At 41.4% G+C, this 20,000-nt stretch overlaps 1 protein-coding gene across 2 annotated transcripts in view; it reads left to right on the top strand.

Moving 5' to 3' along the window:
• Positions 1 to 20,000, top strand: part of LOC147027704 (SHC-transforming protein 1-like) — a 91,247-nt gene that overhangs the window by 31,161 nt on the left and 40,086 nt on the right. For both annotated transcript variants that reach the window (XM_085877247.1, XM_085877246.1), the window contains exons 3-9: positions 8,528 to 8,598; positions 8,848 to 8,911; positions 9,124 to 9,243; positions 12,879 to 12,932; positions 13,068 to 13,119; positions 14,616 to 14,742; positions 16,338 to 16,485. In XM_085877247.1, the coding sequence (XP_085733373.1) occupies positions 8,528 to 8,598; positions 8,848 to 8,911; positions 9,124 to 9,243; positions 12,879 to 12,932; positions 13,068 to 13,119; positions 14,616 to 14,742; positions 16,338 to 16,485 (636 nt within the window). The remainder of the gene's footprint in view (positions 1 to 8,527; positions 8,599 to 8,847; positions 8,912 to 9,123; positions 9,244 to 12,878; positions 12,933 to 13,067; positions 13,120 to 14,615; positions 14,743 to 16,337; positions 16,486 to 20,000) is intronic.

Below are 20,000 nucleotides of genomic sequence, written 5' to 3'. Positions count from 1 at the left end.
CCTCTCTCTGTCTCTGTCTCCCTCTCTCTGTCTCTGTCTCTGTCTCCCTCTCTCTGTCTCTGTCTCTGTCTCCCTCTCTCTGTCTCTGTCTCCCTCTCTCTGTCTCTGTCTCCCTCTCTCTGTCTCTGTCTCCCTCTCTCTGTCTCTGTCTCCCTCTCTCTGTCTCTGTCTCCCTCTCTCTGTCTCCCTCTCTCTGTCTCCCTCTCTCTGTCTCCCTCTCTCTGTCTCCCTCTCTCTGTCTCCCTCTCTCTGTCTCCCTCTCTCTGTCTCCCTCTCTCTGTCTCCCTCTCTCTGTCTCTCACAGAGTATATGTGTGGGATTTGTTGGGGTTCAAAGACGTATTCCAAGTGTTGGACCAGCTCCTGATTCTATCAAGGTTTACACGAGAGAGGGAAGAGTCTCCCACCTACATGTCTAAAGGATGAGAAATTATATGGCAGAAGGTGGAATAATCAGCAAGGAGATTGGCAGGATTTTCCAGGGAATTACAAAGATCATTGATGAAGATGAGTAACAACACTGAGCACAAGACACTGCCTTGGCGCACTCCAGCCTTGACAGTGAGAGGAGATGAGAGGATCTCTTGAACTACATGCTGAATATGGGAGTGGTGGAAGTTGGTGATCCATGAGAGGTGGTGGCTTTGGATACCATAAGCAGAGAGTTTGGAGATCAAGGCAGGGTGCCATACTGTATTGAAAGCTCGACGTGTGTCCAGAGAGATGGCCCTAATGTCATTTATGAGATTGAGGGCTTCCATTCATTGTTGGAATAGTAGAAGCAGTGTCCAGGTAGAATAGCTGCTGGTTGCATAATTTTCTGGGGGTGCGGCTGTGCCACTGATACAGTGCCCTCTATTACCAGTATACTAGTACTATTTTTGTGACCTCGGAAGAATGACAGGCTGAATCAACCCGACCTGGTGTTGAGTCAATGGCCGACAGAGGATCTACCTCAAGCCCTTAAGATCTTAAGCCAGCCATCCTAACTCTTAAGCCAACAACAGGCTTCAATTTAGAATAACCGTGTCTGAAAACAAACTGCTCATCTGAGATCAGGCTGTTGGAGAAAAGGAACGATTTGATGTCAACTGCAAAGATGCATTCCATGACCTTGCTTATAATTGGAAGCAAGCTTGCTAATCGGCCTGTAGTTAAGATGATCCATTTTTGCACCATATTTGTATATTGCAGTGAGGTTGGCTAACTTCCAGGCAAATGGAAACTGCCTCAGAGTTAATGATCAAGTGAACAGAGCAGAAAGAGGATGAGCATGAGCAAGCAGAGCATGTTTTTAGGACATGTGCACTGATGTCTTCTGGGCCTATCCAAACAAAGCAGAATTGGACTTGAGGTTTGCCACAAACCTCTCCACCTTCTCAGGTGCAAAAGACAGTCCAGGAGCAGTTGGGTCCGAGAGGGTAGAGTAAGTGCAGGGAATGAGGGATTGGCTACACAAGATTTGGAAGCAAAGACCGAGTCGAGGCATTCGGCCTTCTCATGAGCAGAGTCAGCTGTGGTGGCATTTGAAGTGAGGGATGGGATGGAGGTGGAGCAGATGCTATAGACAGACTTAACAAGACACCACCAGGTCTTTGAAGAAGGAGACAGGTTTGAGAGTTCATCCTTGAGTTTGGCCAGACATTGTTTTCTGGCTTTCCTGAGAGTGGACACACTAATTATTCTGGGCTTTGTCAAATGATCTGACATTGCTTTCTAATGTCCTTGTAATCCATGTCCTAGCACAATATCCTTGCCTGCACGTGACATATGTACAAGCTCCACCATGTGTTACCATTTTCTGATTATCATTTTTAAAACAACATTTTTTTTTTTCTGATTAACTTTTTCTCAATTGGCAATACCGTTTAAAATGGCTAAACTTAATATGTAGTTTTATACCACTTGAACTTGCACAGCCAAAACAAGGAAATGATCATGACAACTGGAATAACTCCGACCCTTGTCCATATTCACAACTGATGGGTGCAAATTTATTTGGTCAGTTATTAACACATTCCTTTAATTGTAAATGTGTAGTAACCATGAGCTAGCCTATTTCATTCCACTGCAAGACAAAGCCCTCCCTTAACTCGTGTCGAGTGATGCTTGGCAAACTCTCCACGCTTGCCCAAACACAGGTTATTGAGGGTGAGCAGCCAAGGGATTTGAACCCATACCAGACACTGAGGACAGAAACCAGTCTTTAACCACTGAACCAAACAATCAGATTACAAAACAGGAAAAACAAGCTCATTATTAATGCCCATTACTCAGAAATTGAGATCAAACTAAAAGAATAGTTCCTGGAAAAAAATGATTCCTGGACATTTAACAAACAATGTGGAAGAATTGAAGATCAGGATAGAATTTCCTATTTCAGAGAGACTCCGCATTTCATGTCCTGAAGGGTATTGCTGTAGTGATTTGAGGAACAGGAAGCAAAGCTATCGAGTCATTAAAAACGTATCTACTCTTAAACACTTTTAACCACCCCCAGGCTTTATGTTCCATCCATTCCTATTTTCTCTTCTCTTCTTTCTCTGCACCCTTCCTTCCCTTCTACCCCACTCCCCCTCCCACACATATATGTATTCCATCCCACTTCCCCTCCACTATCTTTTCTTCCATCCTCCCTCCTTCCTTTCCTTTTGTCAATGATAACTTTCTGAAACCACACCCACACCTCTTTTTCATATGTAATATGTAGATGCCCCTTTTCAAAACCAAAAGCAAATGTAGTAGTACATCGAATTGTCCTTGCACTGACGAAGGCAGAGTTGTAACTTGGAAGCTCGAAACAAAATGTAAATCAAATTCCAAAGTATTATGCATGTGCATTGCAAACATCGTTACACTTTATCCGTTGCCATTTCCATCGCTACCAACAGCATTTAAACATTGCATCAAGCGGCCTAATATGACTATTTCTGACATTGATCCACTTATGATTGCAAGTAGTCTAAAATTCCATCTTCCCCTCTGATGGAAAAAAAGAAAAGTGTAAATTTGATCTGATTTAATTTGTGAGCTTCTAGGAAATGTCACTCGTCAGTTGAATGGGTGCATTGGATCGTGCCGATGAGGAATAACGTTGCAACAGATTAAATCGGGACAGAAAAGCCGTTATTTCTTGCAGTATTAAATTAATACTTTCCACCTGTGTTTTTCCTTTTTGGCTGTGGTGTGGATATGCGTCGCTACCTTTCCGTGACGACATCATTCTGACAAATTGCTTAATAATATTTGCACTCATTGATTAGCGTAGTTTCATTTGTGAAGGCAATTTTCTTGTATTGCTTGGCAAAATAATAATATCAATCAAATTAATGTTAACCCTAACCCAAGCTTTCATAAATCTGCCACCTAACCCAAAGCATGGATTACAACGTTAATAATAATAACAAGCCGGAAGGCGACATGGGTGGTCGCGAGACTAAGGCGAATTTGAAATATGTAGATAAGAGAACACATCAGATGGCATTTTTTCCGTTCGTTGTTCCATATTGGAACATTTGTGTTCGATTCCCTAACGTTAGGGAATCCCAACGCGAACGTTGGGGTGAAAGCATATAGTAATATAATTGCATACTAGTCATACAGTTTTTGACGGATCGGGCTGAAAATTTTTGACAAAGAGGTTGATTATAGTGTGCATAAAAGCACGGAAGCCGATTTTTGATTTTCGAAAAAAAAATATTTAAAAATATTTTCCGGATTTTTTCAAAAATTTCAAAGTCCCGTTTCTGGGCAACGGTGGCATCCATAGCAACGGTGCTCAAAAGCATACAACTAGATCCTGGTATGAACTTACCAGTCAAGTTTGATCAAAATCAGTTGACTCCTCTGGCCTCCAGAGCTGTCCATTACATACATACAGACAGACAGACGGAAAACCCGAGAATAAGGGGAGTCCAGTGACCACCCAATAATAATAATAATAATAATAATAATAATTTGAGTTCCCTTTGAAGGAACTTCAATGTAGGAGGAGGCCATATTGACCCATCAAGCGTGTGCAGTGGTATTCACAATCCGATATAATAACTATCGAGTTCATGGAACACGATGCCCCACGCGGTGTTCAGGTATATACAGGAGGGCCTTGCCGTTCGTGGGAGTTATGTTTTTGAAAATCCCTGTGAACCGCAAACCCACAAACTTTGGGGGTGATGGGGAAATAGGATTCGGGACTTCAAGTTTAAAATTTGTCCAAACTGTACCCTTAATTAACATGGTTATGCATTGTTTTTGTGATATTTATTTTCACGAATAAAAGAGTTATAAAGAACATAAAATGAAGTATTATTATTTTGTATGCAGCCTGTGGATGCTGGATGCGTCATTGCTGGGAGCGTGGCTGGGCCGCTGATGCAGTGCCCCCTGTTTGTAGTAAGCTGGTACTCATTTTGCCGACCTCAGAAGGATGACGGGCTGAGTCAACCACCTGGTGTTGTTTTACAGCATGGCAGGGGCTCAAACTCAAGATTCTCAGATCTTAAGGCAGCTACATTAACCATTAAGCCAACACCAAGCTTATTTTCCTGCTTTAAGAACATATAATAAAGTTTATTTTGTTGAGTTATTAAGATCATGAAACCTCGCTTTAATAATAATAATGATAAACTTGATCCAATAATGCGATGGTGACGATAAAGACAAGATGATGGTGATGGTGGTGTTAGAGGGTTTTAGGGAATTATTATGTTGATGACACATTTTAATTAATTAGGTAAATAAATCCCCTTAAACATTGCATTGACATTGTATATAGCAATATTGGTGGGTTCTTCAACTCACTTGGTCAAACCAACAAGGCAAACGTGAACGCCAAGGAGCTTTCCAAAGAAGTCAGACATAAAGTGGTGGAGAAGCACCTTTCAGTAGAGGGCTATAAAAAAAAATTCAAAGTCACTCATTTATATCCCTTTGAGCATGGTGAAACCCATCATTAAGAAGTGGAAGACGTATCATCCCAGACTCTACCCAGATCAGGTCGCCCATCCCAACTCAGAGCCGGGCAAGCAGGAAACTGATTTGTGATGTCACTGTAAATCCAACAATGACGTTGAAAGATCTGCAAGGCTATATGTCTGAGATGGGGGTCAGTGTGCATCAATCAACAATATCCCATTCCCTTGACAAAGCTGACATCTATGGATAGGTGGCAAGAAAGAAGCCATTACGAAAAAAATTCCACATCTAAAAGCTTGTACGTAGTTTGCAAAAGAGCATCTTAGTGATACTGCAGGTATGTGGAGCAATGTTTTGTGGACAGACAAGATAAAAATTGAACTTTTTTGTCCAAATTCAAAGCGTTACGTCTGGCACAAACCTAACACTGCACATCACCCAGTCAACACCATACCTTACTATCAAGCATGGTGGTGGCAGCATCATGTTATGGAGCTGCTTTTCAACAGCAGGGACTGGCAAGCCTGTCAGGATAGAAGGGACAATGGACTGTGCAAAGTACAGGAGGATCCTTGATAAAAACCTGCTTGAGTCAGCCATGAATCTGAAACTGGGTCGGAGATTCACATTTCAGCAAGGACAATGATCTGAAGTGCAAAGCTGAAGCCACACTGGAGTGGCTAAATACGAAGAAAATAAATGTTCTTGAGTGGGCCAAAGTCTTAACTTGAACCCATTTGAACGTTTCTGTCGAGACTTGAAGATTGAAGTCCATCGACGATCCCAATCAAACTTGGCAGAACTCGAGCAATTTTCAAAATGAAGAATGGGCAAAGATTTCACCAACTCACTGTACAAAGCTGGTACAGACCTACTCAACAAGACTCGTCGCAGTCATTGCTCCGAAGGTGATTCCACCAAGTACTGACCTAAGGGGCTGAATACTTTCACAACCAGTGAATTTTGATTTGTTCATGTTTTTTGCAGGTATTCCTCACATGTAACCTTCTTCAACTATAACAGTGTTTAGTTTGCACTCTTCAGTTATGAATAAAAATGTTCATTTGGAAAAATTGTTTCTACATTATTTGTAATTCATCTCAATGTGGAATTATTAGTCGGGGGATGAATACTTTTTTCAGGCCACTGTACATCACCCTATCTAACACATTACCATAGTTATTCATGTCTGTTGTATGTGTCCATTATGATGTCCTTATAAACAGTAAGTTTCCTGTTTGGAATTATCTCACTCCTCTCTGCACATGTGCGACTGGGACGAATTCGGAGCCAATATACGGTGAAACGGAAAACTGGTTTCCATATTCATGTCCCGATTCATGCACAGAATATAACATTTGATTTAAATACACTTTTCTAAACTGACGATCATAAACTGATAAGATGGATGGACAGACAGACAGACATGAACCAATTGCTTATTGAACCCTGCTTTTCTTTTTGCTTATTGAGTTTGCTTATTGAACCAATTTCAAAAATTGCTTATTGAACCCATGAACCAAACCCCGCTTTTCGCTTTGTGTCCACGGGATAATAATCCCCCCTGTGCCCACAAAATCACGTCGGCTTAACTGTGTAACTTAACCACTCATATGACCGGTATTAATACAGATATAGTCGACAAGACAAAAGATCGAACCTTCTCCTGTGTGATGCTTGCATGGAAACGGTTCCATCGTTCCGTCTTGTCTACTATATCTCTAGTAATACCTCTGGTATGAGTGGTTAAGTTACACGGTTAAGGTGACGTGGTTTCATGGGCATGGGGGGAATTATTACGATATCAGATTGTGAATGCTTTCTGAAAATACGTACTCCATGTCGACCCATTTTCCCTCCCCATGCCATTTGTAATACATTATAAACCTAATTTGGTTTCTGGGTGAATTAACTTCGTCGTCGTGGTGCCATCTCGTGTTTCTACTTCGTTCCGGCAAAGGTTCATTGATTGTTGGTAGAAAAGATCGCTTCATGTGATTTAGGTTGCTCGGCCTAAGATTAAGGTCAGTCACGTGTCACGCGATCGCCTATCGGCGTAGCACTCGGCTGGTTCCGTGGTTCCATCGGGTATGGTAGTGGATATCAAAGGCCAGGATCGGACCTGAAGCTGCGGATTCACCTGACTGCTGCGGTTGGTTAAACTTGACTCACCAGATTCGTACCAGGCAACCGGAGCAACCAGCAGACTATAACAATATGATTGTTTGTCCAGGCTCTATCCTTTTTAAATGCTGAGTGTCAAGCAAGGAAGCAGCACATACCATTAATACATTGGTTTGGCCCACCGACCTCTGAGACTCAGAGCGGATGCTCCAACCATTGTGCCACCGAGTCTGGTTGAACATTATGCCACAACCGAATCTGGAAGTTAAGTATTACAGATTATAACCTTATCAATAATTGCACAGTGAGACCCACTTGAAGAATTTGGGGCATTTGAAGTGCTGTAAACCTTGCAAGGTTTGGAAATGCACAAAATTGTGCAGAGCAAAGCATACAAGTCTGATTACATCCGCTAGGATTATAGCAGAAAGGCCAGTAGATCGATCGAAGAACTCCCTTGCTGGGAGGGATGGCGGGGGGGGGGGGGTTCTTCCTGCTGTATTTCTGCATGCATTATGGAACATGAAACTATTAGAGACTTCCTGTTCAGGCCTGTTCCTGCATCACCCCGAGGCCCAGAGAAGATGAGCCAGTGGATGATAATTTATCAATGGTCTTGTATCATATATGTTATAGTGGTCTTATGAGAAGTTATATTTGTAGTTATCCGAGTACATTTATAATCATAGGTTTGTGAGCAGAACCTTTTATAAATAAATTACTTTCATCAAATATTGTATTATTATCTGACAACAGTAATTTAGACAAGGTTCGCTGGTCTGAATTACATTCATAATTTATTAACAACTCCATCACACTGAAGAGAGATTAAAGTTTAAAAAAAAAACAAAAAATACTTACATTGGTTGATGGTTCAAACTTTTATAATATTCTGCTTGTAAAGATGTCCGTGTGTGTTCTTCAAAACCAGGTAATCCTTTTTCTGTTGTTTCCATTGACAAATTGCATTTTATGTTGATTACCAAAGCATTCTTTCTTTTTCAGTGCCTCGTTTCATCATGATAGTATACAAGTTACCATAGTTAGTTCATATTGTTTGCTTTTGTTCCTTTGAGTATACCTTTCTTGGAGGAATGCGTTTCCTCATTCATCACATCATGAGCTCGAAAGCTGCGGAGTCGGGGGCCTGAATTTCCGAGCCAACCTCATTCATCGTAACTGGCAGAGGAACGACACATGAATGCCTGCGTTGAGAACGAATGACCCTCTGCACGAGGGAAATCAATGCAGCAGTGTTTTAGGAATATAGTCTTGGATTTCTCTGATGATCTGTGTCTCAACTTGCAATATCAGTGTGTTTCTTTTTTGTTTTTGTTTTTAACATGGTTTGTTGTTGTACATGTTCAGTTGAGCAAGGTTGAGTTAGTACATGTATCATGTATAAGTGTTGGGATAAAGACAACACAGGGCAAAGTTTGGAAAAGCTTTTCCAAAACTGTTTGCACTCATAAGGAGCTCTTCTTTTTCAGTACATGGGCTGCATTGAGGTGATGAAGTCCATGAGAGCTCTGGACTTCACTACCAGGACCCAGGTTACCAGGTAATGCCTCCAACACATAGTACATGTCAGGAGTGGCATTCGTTTGGTTTTTGAGTTGACATCATTGGAAGTTGAAGGCTTAGGTTATGACTAGCTCTTCAAGCTAAATGACTTTCCCAACAATGCAATGCTGTATGTGTTATGTTGAAGCCACAACCACAATGTAGTGCTTTGTTTCAGGGTGCCATTCCCACAATGCATTGCTGTGTTACGGGAATGTCATTCCCATAATGCAATATTGTGTTGCAGAGAGGCCATATGCCAGATCTGCGAAACGTGTGCAAGTTTAAAAGGCATTCCACGCAAGCGAAAGGTAATGTCGAGTGGTAGTTTCAGCGGTAGTTTTCACTATCATCAATTTTTATTTTGCTGTCGATGCAATGGTGCTTTCAATATATGATATAATAGAAATAATGTATTGTATGCACGTCATTCACAATCCGTTTGACAAGCCTCCTTCTCGTTTATTAAATAGACTTGTCCCTTGCCATGCCTCCCTCCTCCTCCATTCCCTTGTGGTTCCAGCCAACCCAGCAGCCTTTGTGTTCCATACTGGGTAACAGAAACATGCAATTTTCTGGCTTCAACATCACCCTCACCATATCTATCTCAAGTCTTAACTTAATGATGCCCGTCAATAAACAGGTACGATTTACCCTCTCAGGAAACGCACCATCCTTCAACCTCATGATTGGTGAACTTTGCTCTGGCTCTGTCAATGTTAATTAAAGAGCTATAGTACTATAAATAGATTTAATCTGAAAAGTTCCATCCTCCAATGGAAGAGTAACTGTTCCCGAAGTGGTTTATTGGGTAAGGTGACGGCACTTTTCATTGCTTTACCAGCATTGCAGAGCAGGAATTCATAATTTGGACAGAGTAGTACCTGCAGGTAATGGACTACTCCTTAGGAGATTCACCATGGATCTTGAATGAGTACAGTATATGGGACAGCCAGCTTAACCTCCTCATTATAGTGCAGTTAAACTGCAGTGAGCCATAGTACCAATGAGTGCACCATTAAGTTGGGTGTCCTGACTGCCAGGGCCGGGTTTTGGAAAGGACCAGTGGGACATTTGTCCAGGGCTCAAGCTCCAGGGAGCCCACAAAAAACATACAAAACATTATTTTTTTTATAAATCTAGTATTATTTATTCCTTTGTTGACTCAAAGCTAGCAGAGCAAGGGAAGTGGAATATGAAGTCACCATCTGCGACGTAAGGATGGCAATTCGACTTTCCCCCATCCAATTTTTGATAAATTTGTGTTAACGTTCTGTCAAAATCACTTTATCAATTCCATATGTCACTTTATTAAGTTCTAACTGATAAATTACTTCCACCCACCGAAGGTGGAAGGAGGTTGTGTTTTCACCTCTCTGTTTGTGAACAAAATATCTCAAAATGTTGCGGACAGATTCGGACGAAATTTGGTGGGCATGTTTGGGATGTAACAAGGAAGAATTGATTCCATTTTGGTGAAGATCTGAACCCGGATCCATGAATTGTTAAGCGATTTTTCACAATTGAGATGATGGGGGCAAACACGATATATCGCATGATATCTGAAAAAGTTATGGATGGATTCGGATAAAACTTGGTGGATGAGTTACTTCGGTGACGATAACAAGCAGACTAAAATTTAGTTCAGGTCAAAATCCAGATCTGCCCATCAGTGGGATACAAAACTTAAACTAATCAGCTTGGTGGAGGTATGCGCTCTACCGAGTGCCCTTCTCGCTGAAAATATATTTTCTTTTAATTCATCTTCAGTTTTAAAATATCGTGTTGTAGTGAAATGGTTATAGTTGTAGATGCAGTCATGCTCTTTAAAAAAAATGTTCTGCTCTAATGTCCCGGGGGCTGTTAAACTTAAATCCAGCTCTGCTGACTGTGGATGTTAAATATCTCATTGTGTATTTCTCAAGAATAGATATTGTTTGCCAACTCCCTGACCAATTCCAAATTCCTGACCTGACTACCAGTCGGAAAGGAAATGGCGACCAATCATTATATTTCTTGCCACGAGACTGCTTCAACAGCATCGAAGCCCTGAAATGAGCATGTCATTTGGATGGGATTAGATACTGCAATCCCTCCATTGTTGTGCAATACGTAACCACTTTTTGTACGTTTGCTGAGAGCATGGCTGTGCTTCTGATTCGGTGCCCCCTATAGGTCAGTGTTGAAATTTCGTTTTTCTCTCTTGAAGCTCATGGAAGAGTGAGGTTAAATTAATAGTCGGGTCGCAAGGCAACAATCGGGCACAACCAACAATGGAATAAACAAACGGGGGGGGGGAGACACAGAGACACAGAGACACAGACAGAGAGACAGAGAGACAGAGAGACAGAGAGACAGAGAGACAGAGAGAGAGAGAGACAGAGAGACAGAGAGACAGAGAGACAGAGAGACAGAGAGACAGAGAGACAGAGAGACAGAGGGAGAGAGAGACAGAGGGAGAGAGAGAGAGAGACACACGCACGCACACACACACACACACACACACACACAGAGACACACAAGGAGAGAGACACAGAGAGAGAGAGAGAGAGAGTGAGAGAGAGAGAGACAGACAGACAGAGTGAGAGAGAGAGAGAGAGAGAGAGAGAGAGAGAGACAGACAGACAGACAGACAGACAGACAGACAGACAGACAGACAGACAGACAGACAGACAGACAGACAGACAGACAGACAGACAGACAGACAGACAGACAGACAGACAGAGACACACAGATAGACAAAAGGGTTAGGTTCTGAAGGGTTAATGGGGGTAATAAAGATCATGGCTCAGGGTGGGGGGTGACAGGAGGTTGTGGTGTGCTGCCAAGCAGACAAATTTTAATTTTTGACTAAGTCGGTTGAGTTAAACCCGAGAGCCAAGTTGCAATGGAACATGGGATTTGATGAGATCCTGGTCTTTACAGCGCTACCATGAATGAGGATAAAGTGCAGTGTTTGTACATTTAGTTTGACAGGCTGATGTTTGTCATTGACACTGCTGTCTTAAAACTACTTTTGAAGAATGGAGCAGTTATCTCTTTGAAATAAAGTCGCAAAAGTTCTGTGAAGTTATGTAGAAAGTTAGTTGAAGTTTCATCGACTTCCTAAGGTGTAATTGATAACTCATGAGAACGGCACTTGCAAGCTGTTTTGCCACCACCTTTAGGGCTTGCTGCAAAGAAGGTAATTTTCAAATAATATTGTCATCAAATACCTCATTGATGTGCACACGTTCATATTCTGCTTCCAAAATCTGAGACCACCACACTCGGTGGTGTAATGGTTCGAGCGTTTGCTCTGAGTCTGGGAGGTCGGTTTGTAATCCCAGCTGAATCATACCCACGACTTTAAAAATGCTGCTTCTTTGGTTGACGCTCAACATTTAAAAAGGAAGAGCACAAATATAACCAACCATAGGTTAAACAACCATTGCATAGCCTTTGATGGACCAAACGGTCTCCCCCCTGCGTTGGAGGTCCTTCTCAGGGAACTCATTTTTCAAATGATCTATAACGCCCCTCAAACATACCCACATCCTTGCACACAATATTTTTTCCCCCATTAACCACACCTAGCTTGCCCAAATCTCTTCCTTGCACATTGTAATGTTCCCTCTCCTCCTCTCTCACCTCTTTTCCTGTTCGTTCATTGTCCTTCTTATTGTGTCCAACTGTTGCCGCCCCACTGCCCACTCTCAGTTCATATGACTCCGTCACCTTGCTCTTCCATGAAACTCAATCTTATGAGCAAAATAATAGTGTGGGTTGAGACTCATAAAAGATGTACAAAAAAAAATGGAAAAAATATTGTGTTTGTTGCTGACTTATCATTTACTTTTACTATCGAATTACTAACTTTCATGAAAACTTTAAATAGTTAGCATCGTCACCTCAGTTTCAGTTTTTCTTAAATTGCCAACTGCTTATGATTTATTATGTCTTACCTATATTTATGGCAATTGTTGGGGTCTGTTTTCTCACGTCACATCCAAATATCTCGACTTGTTAAAAATGCCATAAGAGCTTTAATTTCATGAGGACTGTGGATGAGATGGCCAGCTCAGTGTCACCTCTGAAGATTGTCACCACCACCCCGATTAAACAAACACAACTCATTCAGTATGTTAAATGGCCGAAGTATATCACTATCATTTTAAACACTAATGTCCAATTCAAATACAGAGCGAATCAAACGTAAGACGAGTGAAAAATGAAATCCAGTTCGTGCACTATGACAAGTTTGGATGATAACAAATCTTTGTGTCCCTTCACCTGTAGATCATTGCCAACCACCACATGCAGTCCATATCTTTTGCTTCTGGAGGTGACCAGGTAATTTTACTTTTGTGCTAACCTGAACTCAAGCCATTCGTTCGTGTTCATAATGAGGATTACATTTGTTCAGATGGTTCTTGATAAGTTCATTGTGAGGTAACGGTCTGCATTGGTCTGAATTTTTATCGACAGGAGATGACAGATTTTGTGGCGTACGTTGCCAAGGATCCAGTAAATCACAGAGGTAAGGGTTCTTGTGACGCCACTAAAAATATCTGGACACTGACTTTTAGAAACAAATTGCTTTTTGGAATGTGCTGAGATTTTTTTAAAGTTTAATTTGATGTCAGTTGATCTAAAGAGGGCGATGGGCCTTTTCTACAAACTGCTCTCTTAGTGATGAAGATGTGCTCAAGACACTCGGCTGTCGCGCCTGCTTGGTGGGACAACTTATTGGTTCACGAAAAAATATTTTCATGAAAAAAATAAGTGACCACTATATTCGTTATTGTTGTGTGTCTGTCTGTCTGTCTGTCTGTCCCGAGCATAGCTCCGTGGGTTTTGATCCGATCCTGATAAAATTTTGGTGGGAGGTTTATATCATGATCTAGTTGTGTTTTCCTGAGAATGGGCATGGTGCGCCCATTATGGGCAGAACCACGCCCAAAAAACATGTGTTTTTAGGGGGTAGCCAATTTTAATTTGCATCTCCTCCTCGGGGGTTTGTTGAATCTGACAGGGGTTTCGGTATTTGGTTAGCCCAATGACACCTGCATAGCCCAATGGAGCTCCATTTTTCATTTTCGTCCCAAGGTCAAGGTCATGAACTTAGAAAATTGCGAATTTTGACATAAAAATTATCTTCTCCAAGGGGTTTGTCGGATCTGGCTGGGGTTTTGGTATTTGGTTAGCCCAATGGCTCCTGCATAGCCCCACGGAGCTCGATTTTTCATTTTCGTCCCAAGGTCAAGGTCACAAGGTCAAAAACTTAGAAAATTGCGAATTTTGACATAAAAATCATACGACCACCCAAACTTTGAGAGCTAGGATGAAAATATTTTTTATGCATAATCTTGAGGTCATTCCCCACCTAAAGTCTTAAAACCATTTTGCTCTATCTCAAACACCTTTCCCGTGGCGCCCCCTTCAAGTTTGTTTTTACGCTGATTTCATCAAAGTATGGATAACCCGAGGAGTGTGAAATGCCATATAGCCTATATGACGTTATATATGACGTTATATTGTTCCTGGAATGTTCCAGAGGAAGTTTTGCACCAAAGGTCATAATCCTTGACCTATGACCTTTAAAGTTCACAAAGGTCAAATTTTCAAAGTTGTGGGAATCAAACCGGGTTTTCGACCTTCTTCGACGAACTAACTCCAATAAGCTATAGCATGTATCCTGTTTCCTTATTTTAATGTCCACATTGTTTTGTGACCTTTAAAGGTTATGCAAAGGTCAAATTTTGAAAGTCGTTGAACGAAATCGGGTTTTCGACATTTTGCAGCTAATAACCTGTCACTCGTACCACATCATGTTGATCATTTTTATAACTTGGTCAAAAATTATCACATTGTCTCATCCTTGACTTCTGAAACAATCTACATCGTCAAATACCGCTCGTTAACCATCGTCGTCTTCAGACTTGTTTTCTTTAAAGTCCTTTAGAGGAATAAGCTGCATGAAAGGTTATTTGTACTTGTGGTGTTGCATTGTGGACCTTTAACCCAACGTCACAGCATGCCACATTCTGGAGTGTGAGGAGGGCAAGGCACAGGATGTCATCTGCACTATTGGACAGGCCTTTGAGCTGCGCTTCAAGCAGTACCTGGGCGGCCCACCTCGTGCAACACCGTTCTCTGACAGGTACTTCGACATTCTTTTTAACTTTGGCTTAAAAAGTGACTAAGATTTCATTTCCCAGACTCTTACCTTGACATTAATTGTTTTGATCAATCCAACTCGCAGACATTAACATGTACAGCTTTTGAACATGACAAAGTGGTAGCATATAATATTATTGCTTTGAAATGTGATGCCAATCTGCCCTTTTGCATCTCATTGTGCAAATGAGTATGATAACTTGAGCACAGTAGAGGGCCATTGGGCATATGACCATACTCTTTGGAGAGCATTGGGACACATACAAGTCATGATCTTTTTCTGATAAAGAACAAAGTCTGTACAGATCACAACTCCATCTCAGAGTGTAATGTGGATTATGGCAGGAATTTGGAATTTTGCCAGGGACTACTCATGTGCTAGACCTGGGAACTTTATGACAGCTAGTAAATGCCATGTAAACGGAACCCCAGTTCCACATACTTCTGAAAGATGGCACACTCATTGATGCAATGGCCTGCCTGCGAATCACCAAGGTGGCAATTTAAATTTAGTCTGCGAAAAGGCAAGCACCCTTACTTTGAGCTGTCCTACCCTAACGAATAGTGCAAGGAAATTTAATAACAGGAAAATGCCATTTTCATCTTGTCTGTATTGCATTTCCACTGTTTCCCCTCCCCCCGCCCCCCACCACCCCAAGAGGTCAGAAAGTCACTGACAGAGGCAGATGCACAAGTAATGCACATTTGAAGGGAAGCCAAAATGAGAAGGTGGGAGGAGGACGAATTAGCCAAGGAGGAATACAATCTCCTAAGACTGCACGAACAAGCACAGAGGGTTGTTACGAACCCAAAAGGCATTCAATGCAACTTTTTGGAAAACACTTTAAGGTCAACCCCACAAAGAAGGCGGGATTAATCGGGGCCTTTAAATAATTGGTAGTAGTCGTAGTTTTGGAAAATAGTTTCTGAAAATCGAGGTTGAACTTGGTAGCAAACAGAACAAATGAATAGCCTCCTCATTACCAACGTGGGTTGGCAGGATAGCCTCCAGGTATTCCTACTCACTTCTGAGCTATCCAGCCTGCTTTCAAATGTCACCCTAGGTATAAACTGTCATCCTGCTTTTTTGCAGGCAGGGTGAGGGATCCGATGTGTGTACCGTGCTTGGATTGACTTTACCTGGGCGTCCAGTCTGCCAGCATTAGTTTGTGGATGTTAAAGATTCCACGGTGCCATTCCTGAAGAGTAGACGAGCTATGACCGGCACCATGAACTAGTTACAAATACCTGCCTTGACTGATTGCTGGGGATGCAATGGCAAATGATCCAGCATAACCCTTGCCAAGAAACTGATTCAGCACCACCAATGCTCTGTAAAGAGTATGGTACAACTCATCATACATTGCTAATGGAATAATTTCGTTTATTACTTATCTACATGTTCCATTTGCTGGTTTGTGAGCACACAATCACACAGGAGAGTAAATATTTTAAACCAGCTTTGGCTTGCATTAACTTTAATGCACAGAAATTTTTCGCTGAATACTTGAAAAACACTGGTGTGACTGAAGTCAAGGGACCAAAGATGAAAATCAGACGTTTTTTTTTTTTTAACAGAGGTACAGGTCGCTCCTGGTTTGAGGATGATGAAAAGGTCGACCATGAATATTATAACTCCTTGCCATCCAAGGAAGCGCCACCAGGGGGGCTTGTGGACCTCCGTCTTCTGGAAGGACCACCTCATTGTGGGCTCGGCTCTACGAATGTAAGCATAACTGGGGTGCAACATTCACCAACACAAAAAAAACTTTTCTTCCATGTCACGTGACTTGATGGGGCTTCGCCCCAGGTTTTCGTGCAACTCCTGCTGTCAGTGCCAGTGGAGTCCCATACTTGCATCAAGCCTTTGTTTTGATCTGTTTTTCTCAGGCTCTTGCTCTTCTTCTTGCTCTTGCTGTTGATGCAAATATATTTTACAAGCATTACTTTCTGAAGTAATAATTTGCGGTATACATTATGAGATCACCAGCTTAGCTGGTTCTTACTGGTTCATTGATGTATATGCATTCGCTCATTAAACCAAGCTTTTTATCTCCACCAGCGAAGGTGGACAGAGATTATGTTTTCACCCGTTTGTGTGTTTGTCCGTGAACAGGATATCTCAAAATGTTATGAATGGATTCTGATAATACATTTGGTGGACAGGTTGAGTGTTTGACAAGGACAACTCAGTTAAATTTTGGTGAAGATCCAGATCTGGATTCACATCTGAGAATTTTTATAGCACTGTAATTCTTCACCATTGAGAGATGGCTGCAAAAATGATATTTTACACGATATCTCAAAAAGTTTTGAACAGATTTGGCTGAAACTTGATGGAAAAGTTGGATAGGTGGCAAGAACAAGCTCATTATATTTTAGTTCAGGTCCGAATCCAGATACGGCCTATTAGTGGGATACAAAACGTAAACTGATCAGTCTGGCGGAGGTATGCACTCTACTGAGTACCCTTCTAGTTTCCTTTGTAATCATTTGCTTACCCACAATGCTTCTTTGTCACAGTACATAAAGTTACTACTTTTTTCCTGCTCCTCTCTCACTCCCCTAACAGCTCCACTATCTCCTGAGAGCGTTCTTTCATTTCCTTATCTCATTTAAAAAAAAAATTCTCTCGTTTTCGTCTCCCTACACCCCCCTCTCCTTCACCACCCAACCACCTTCATTGATCTGTAATAAAGAGATAGCCCATATTAATAGATATAATATCAGAGAAAATGACACAATGTGAATTTGAAAGCAGAGCAAGTCATTGTTCCCCCCACCCTCCTCTATTCCCTTTCAACTCTTTGAGTTTGAATAAAATAAAAATGACGGGGAAAAAAGCCAAAAACTGGAGCGAAGTCGATGGCGCACCCTCGCAAACCCCCACGCTTCCCACTGAAAGCAGAGTTGAAAGATGGCAAAAAGTTCCACCAGGATTGACCCAGTATTAAATTTTAAGTTAAATTTTTTTCCCCCCATTGTTTTTCCCCATTTTGACCCCTATGATCCAAAGTCCCCACCTCCTGGGCCATGCACCAGGGATCAAATCTAAAAAAATCGTTAAATATTTCATGCATTTCCCAATATTGATTGCATGTACCAAGTTTCATTAAAAAATGCGTTCGCAATTGCATTTATTGGCATTTAATCATTTGACCCCACCAAAGAGGTGGGGCCAAAAATGATACTGCTCTTGCACCTTCATGCCATGTGGTGATCATAAGTACTAAGTTTGGTGAATTTCTGCACAACAATTTAGGAGGAGATAGCATAACAGATGGAGAGATGCACGGAGCCAGTAACAACATTCCCTCATTTTTTTTTCAAAAAAGCTTGGGGACAATTAAGGCAAATTAATATTATCTCTGACTTTGTGTCCTCTTATAATGAGGTTATGACAAGTTTTCCATTTAAAGTTTAATGACAAGTTTTCCATATGACAAGTTTAAAAATTTACATTATGGCTCCCAGAGCAAAATATTTATCATGCTGAGCATTTGGACTTTGGGGTGGAAGGGGAACTTAGGACCTGAAAGTCCCTTGTAATGTCCATCTTGTTTACCCCATGTACCCCGCCCCATTCCTCTCCTTTCCACAGATCTCCTCATGCCTCTGTTTCCCACTGTTTTTTCCTTCCCTCTCCCACCCCTCTTGTCTCCTGCTCCCCTTGTTGTACGTTCTGTGTGTTAGCTCTTATACGAGCCTCGACAGTGTATACAACAACAAAAACAAAGAAAGGGTTAGACATGTTTGCCACAGAGAAGTTTAGCATGTGTTTGATCCCCCCCCCACCCCCGAATCAGATTTTAATTTATAAACCTGATGTGGCACAGGCAGGGTGTTACATCGTAAGCAACTTGGAAGTGATGTGCCATCGACAAATTGCAAATCTCAAGTGGAAATGTAATTCTAGACATGAGATTGAATGTTGATCGATCAAAACATCATTTTGGGAGGAAATGAAGACACTTCAAATTTCATGAATTTAGTGATGCATTTGAGATTGGAGAGTGCTTTCCACCAAGCCGAGTCATGAGTTTATATTTCCATCCCTTTATAGGATAAAACAGAGTGAATGTGTATTTTGTTCTCAGGCAGGCCTCCCATAAATTCCCACTGTGCATCCTTGTCGTGTCATTTCTATTGTGGCATATATATATATATATATATATATATATATATATATATATATATATATATATATATATATATATATATATATATATATATATATATATATATATATACCATTAATTCTTCCACCGGTACTTTTCTGAAATGTCTGTTGCAATGTTTATCCTCACACTTTGAAAAAAAAAAAAAAAAAACGTCCGGCCCTCCGTCTGTCTGTCTGTCCGTCACTCCATCCGTCCGTCCGTCTGTCCGTCACTCCATCCGTCCATCTGTCCATCCGTCACTCCATCCGTCCGTCCGTCACGCTATCTCCTCATAAACGGTTGGGTAGAAATTCATCAAACATGGTAGTTACGATCACTACATGCCAAGAAGGTTACGAGAGCGGTATCATTTTTACCCCCACCCATTGGGGCGGGGTCAGAAGGTCAAATTCCAAAAAATGCAATTATGCGCACATTTTAAAACTTTTTTTAATGATACTTTATCAGTAATCAACATTGCATTGGGAGATACATGAAATATGTAATGATTTTTTTTGATTTGACACCCCTCTGGTTCATGCCAGAGGCTAAGAGGTGGAGACTTGAGGGGTCGGAAGAGATTTTTTTTTTTTTTAAACTCAAAATTTGATATTGCTTCATTCCTGGTGGAACCTTTTGCCATCTTTCAACTTTGCTTTAGGTGGGAAGCACGGGGATTTGCGATGGCATGCTATCGACTTCAATTTAGTTTTATTTTTTGCTTTCCTATTCAGGATAGATTTGTTGGATTTGTATATAGCACTTGTCGTAGCATGTTGAAATTTCCTTTCCACATTCTCCTTTTGTGCATTAAGATGTTGGCCTGTCATATATGCAGTGAGATGTTGGTGTGTTTGGCATTTCAACAAATGTTATAAAAGAGAAACAATAGAGTGGAAGCAAGCCCTAAGCCCGTACTTTGAGAGTTTAACTATGTTGTTATTACTGGAACAGCATATACATCCTGGAGAAGCTGAGGAGGGACCGAGGAGTGAGAGAGAGAGAGGAGAGAACAAATCCAGAGGGGAGATGGTGAAGGAAGAGAGACACCACAAACTTCTCTGCAATATCAGAGCAACAT

The sequence above is a fragment of the Eptatretus burgeri genome, chromosome 4 (assembly GCF_056783735.1).
Source record: "Eptatretus burgeri isolate ZD-2024b chromosome 4, Ebu_testis_v1, whole genome shotgun sequence".
NCBI classification, from domain to species: Eukaryota; Metazoa; Chordata; class Myxini; order Myxiniformes; family Myxinidae; genus Eptatretus; species Eptatretus burgeri.
The sequence above is the reverse complement of the archived record's forward strand: the minus strand, read 5'-3'. Positions and strand labels throughout refer to the sequence as shown.